We start from the raw sequence: 3,860 nt of genomic DNA, 5'->3' as shown, positions 1-3,860 counted from the left end.
TACATTTATACATTATGCATGTATTATTAGCGTTTGATGCTGCGAGAGTGTGCTGCTGCGGATGGCGGATCCGGTGTTGCTACAGAGAGTGCATCTTGTTCCTCAGTGTCTCCCTCTGTCGTAGAGAGTTGCTCTGATTCTGATGCTGACCTAGGAGGGAAGTAGAGGACCAGCGGGAACTAGGTTGAAAAATGGATGTGTGCGTGCATGCATGCGTGTGCGCGTGCGTGGGCACGTACGTATGTGTGCGTACGTGTGTGTGCGGGTGTGCGTATATGTGCGCGTGTGCGTGCGTGCGTACGTATGTGCGCATGCGTGCGTGCGTATGTACGTGTGCATGTGCGTGCGTGCGTATGTATGTGCGCATGCGCATTTGTGACGATTCCAGCTGCTGCGGAATATTTTACTTCTGTAGCGATAAACAGGTTGTATCTCCCATCGCCACGCACGCACGCACGCACACACACACACACACACACACACACACACACACACACACACACACACACATGCACGCACGGACGTGTGATTTGTATTTCTTATCGTCAATGCAGTTTTTAGAAGAAGAAGGAAAAATGGCTCATCGTTCAGTTGACCGACCGACGTTCGTGAACAATAAACATGACGTCATAATCTTGTTCCGGTTCCGGTGTTCGCTCTATTATTACAATTTTACGTTCCACACATATCTAACATATAGAAATAAAAGAATTTGTAGGATTCTATCAGTGAGTGAATTATTTATTACATAATTGAATATCTGTACATAATATATGTCATATCATACATATATATATATATATACATCATATATAATATATGTATATTCACTTACTGTTAGAATCTGACAGAATATTTTATTATATATACATTATATGCTGTCGCTCGCCACACCTTTTTCTCCCTAGCATTAGAGTGTTTTGCGAATAAATGCCTCTACACCTTATAGTAATATCTTCACAGCTTCTATAGAGCTATGAGTAACAGGGAAGTGCCTAGTACCAGTACCAGTAGCAACACTCCACGACAACTCCAGTAATGAGTGTAATGTAAGCATATGTAAACAAGAGGGGTTGCAGTAAGAACAGTTGTCGCGGGAGCGTAAAAGAATACGTTTTAAACTACTGAGCAAAAACAGCAACGATACAGACGCATTTTTTACAATGTGTCAGAATTATGAAACGAAAAAGAACTGTTAAAAAGAATGAAAAAAAACATTAACGTTACCACATAACGGATTTCGTCGTTGTTTATTACAGTCGTTTTACAGTACTATTTTCGTTGTTACAAAAATGGTTTTTATAACAACGACTTACAGTTTGTAGTCGTTGTTAGTGGTAGCCATGTTGTGGGAGTACTCGAAAGCAAACACCCACTTATTAATAATAGTTCATGGTAGTCTAGTAATTGCTTGAAAAAAAATTTTGGGGTTTAAAGGGGCACGATGTGGCATCTATATATAGCTATCTAGCTGCTCCCACGCACTCTCAGTCTGACGTTTACAGATGCTGGGAGTTCTACCTCAGTGCTTCTTAAACTATTTCAGCGTTAATTATCTTCGAGTGCTTATCACAAAATTGCATTCACCCGCGACTAAAATTACCTTGTGTTTTTTTTTGGTAAGTTTCTTTCACGCCAAAATGATTTCAATCGCTATTGGGTGAAGCATTCACCAGTTTAAGAAGCACTGTTCTAACGGACCACGCATACGGTCGAAAAGCTATTGATTGGGTAGCAAAAGGTTTCCAAATGTGTTACAGCACGAGCTGTAAGCCAGCTATCGTTGGTCATCGTACTCTGAAAATAATTATTTTATTTACCGCAGTATAGAAATCATTCAACCGTGGTTAAATTATGTGTAACAGGGCCTCTGATTGTGTCAAAGGTCTATCATTTTACCGCGGTTGAGTTATTTCTACCGCAGTAAAAATAATTATTTGTGTACGATGACCACCCATAGCCGGCAGTTAAACCAGCGTACACGCCCCTTGTCAATCATCGGTGGGTGGGCGTGGTTCTGGGACAGACTAAGAGTGTCTGAGAGATCCTGAATGTAAGTCACCTGCCCCATTAGATGTCAGATCGTGTCCCTTTAAGAGCCGCATATATTAGGGAAAAAGGGGGGAGCGACGAAAACGACTGAACAGCCATCGCTAGCTATGACGTATGATGATGACGTCATCGTCCTCGCCCCCTGGCGGTCACGCGAGGGCCGAAGATTTTTTTCACGGTCACGAAGATGTTACGAAAACCCGCGAAGTAACGGATGAATCACCGACCCCCCTCCCCCGACCCCCGACCCCCGGACACGTGACTAACCAACCATACTAAGCTACTAACATGGCATCGTGTATGTGCGGTCCTTGCATCCGTCTGAACACGTAACGTGTGGTTCCGTGTCATCGTCTCTTTTTCTCTGTTTTTTTTTTAACTGCAACCAGGACATCATTAATCCACCCAGTGAGTACTATACCTACACACTTTATAGACCGTATAGAGACTTTTATGGACCTTGCCTTTATCCAAACTGTATTTGAATCCCGACATGCTTCCCGTGACGTCACACTTCCCGACGTCGCACTGCTGTGACGTCACACTTCCCGACGTCGCACTGCTGTGACGTCACACTTCCCGACGTCGCTCTGCTGTGACGTCACACTTTCCGACGCCGCACTGCTATGACGTCACAGTTGTAGAATTCCTAGCCCTATCGTGCATTTCTTTGTCCGTCGCATATGTTTTAGGGATTTTTGTCTTCGGAGCATTTCTACGTGTGCATGACATGATTAGAAGAGTGGATATAGAGCACACGCCCATTTATTATTTGGCTCGAAGCTATGTATTGTGATGTAATGTGATATGTATATCTATGTATATAGAGATGTGTAATCAAAATATGTATAATGTAAATGCTAATTAAAAGCGACGATGATTTTTCGATTAACATTACGCAGTAATTTCTGGCTCGTCATGTATCGGAGAACATGCATCAGAGAGCATATCCTCATCAGAATCTATCCTTGCTTTAATTCATTAATAAATGCGAGGTGAAACATTGACTCTATGCTATATTCTCACGACTTTCATGTTAAATAATTGTTAAATTTTAATTAATTTTGTTAAAGTCGGACTTTAACAAATTAATTATAATTCAACAATTATTTAACATCAGCCACGATTCCTATCACAGACATCATGTATGACGTCACGACAGTGTCGCCCTCTAACGATTGCTGCTCTCTTGTCAGGAGCTCCTGGCACGCCGCCCGTGTCCAGCCCCGTGGCGCCTCCTTGGGGCGGCCAGCAGCAACAGCAGCAGCAGCCGTTCGTTCCGGCGTCCGAGAGGGGTCCGGAATCGGACCCACTGTTCGGGGGTCCGCAGCAGCAGCAGCAGCAGCAGCAGCAGCCGCAGCGCATCCAGACGCAGGCAAAGACACCGTGGAATCAGCCTCCCCAGCAGCAGCAGTACAAGGTGAGCGCGCCACCTGGCGGGAGTCGTCGCCATGGCAACGTCGCGTTGTGTGGTGATAGCGAGGCAGTGCTGTGTGCCGTGTGTGATTCGATATATTTTTCGTGATTTATTTTTGGTTGTCGTAGCGCTGGGGACGGGCCAGGGGGAATTGTCATGCGTTGAGATTTTTTTACGTGGAATAAATATAATCCGACAATTTTATGTCCGATTTCCTTCCTTCTCTCTTCCTTCTCGCTTTCTCCCTCTGTCTCTCTTTCTCTCTCTTTTTTCTCCCTCTCTCACTATCTTTCTCAGTCTCTCCCGCTCTCTTTCCCTCTCGTCCCATCTGTCCCGCTCTCTCTCTCTCTCTCTCTCTCTCTCTCTCTCTCTCTCTCTCTCTCTCTCTCTC

At 44.4% G+C, this 3,860-nt stretch overlaps 1 protein-coding gene across 4 annotated transcripts in view; it reads left to right on the top strand.

Annotated features, from left to right (window-relative positions):
- Nucleotides 1-3,860, top strand: part of LOC106816451 (RNA polymerase II degradation factor 1-like) — a 27,645-nt gene that overhangs the window by 15,096 nt on the left and 8,689 nt on the right. For all 4 annotated transcript variants that reach the window (XM_014821074.1, XM_014821072.1, XM_014821073.1 and 1 more), the window contains one exon: nt 3,249-3,472. In XM_014821074.1, the coding sequence (XP_014676560.1) occupies nt 3,249-3,472 (224 nt within the window). The remainder of the gene's footprint in view (nt 1-3,248; nt 3,473-3,860) is intronic.

Source organism: Priapulus caudatus, unplaced genomic scaffold, assembly GCF_000485595.1.
Source record: "Priapulus caudatus unplaced genomic scaffold, Priapulus_caudatus-5.0.1 Scaffold1383, whole genome shotgun sequence".
Lineage (NCBI taxonomy): Eukaryota > Metazoa > Priapulida > Priapulimorpha > Priapulimorphida > Priapulidae > Priapulus > Priapulus caudatus.
Note: the sequence above shows the minus strand (reverse complement) of the source record. Positions and strands in the feature narration are given on the sequence as shown.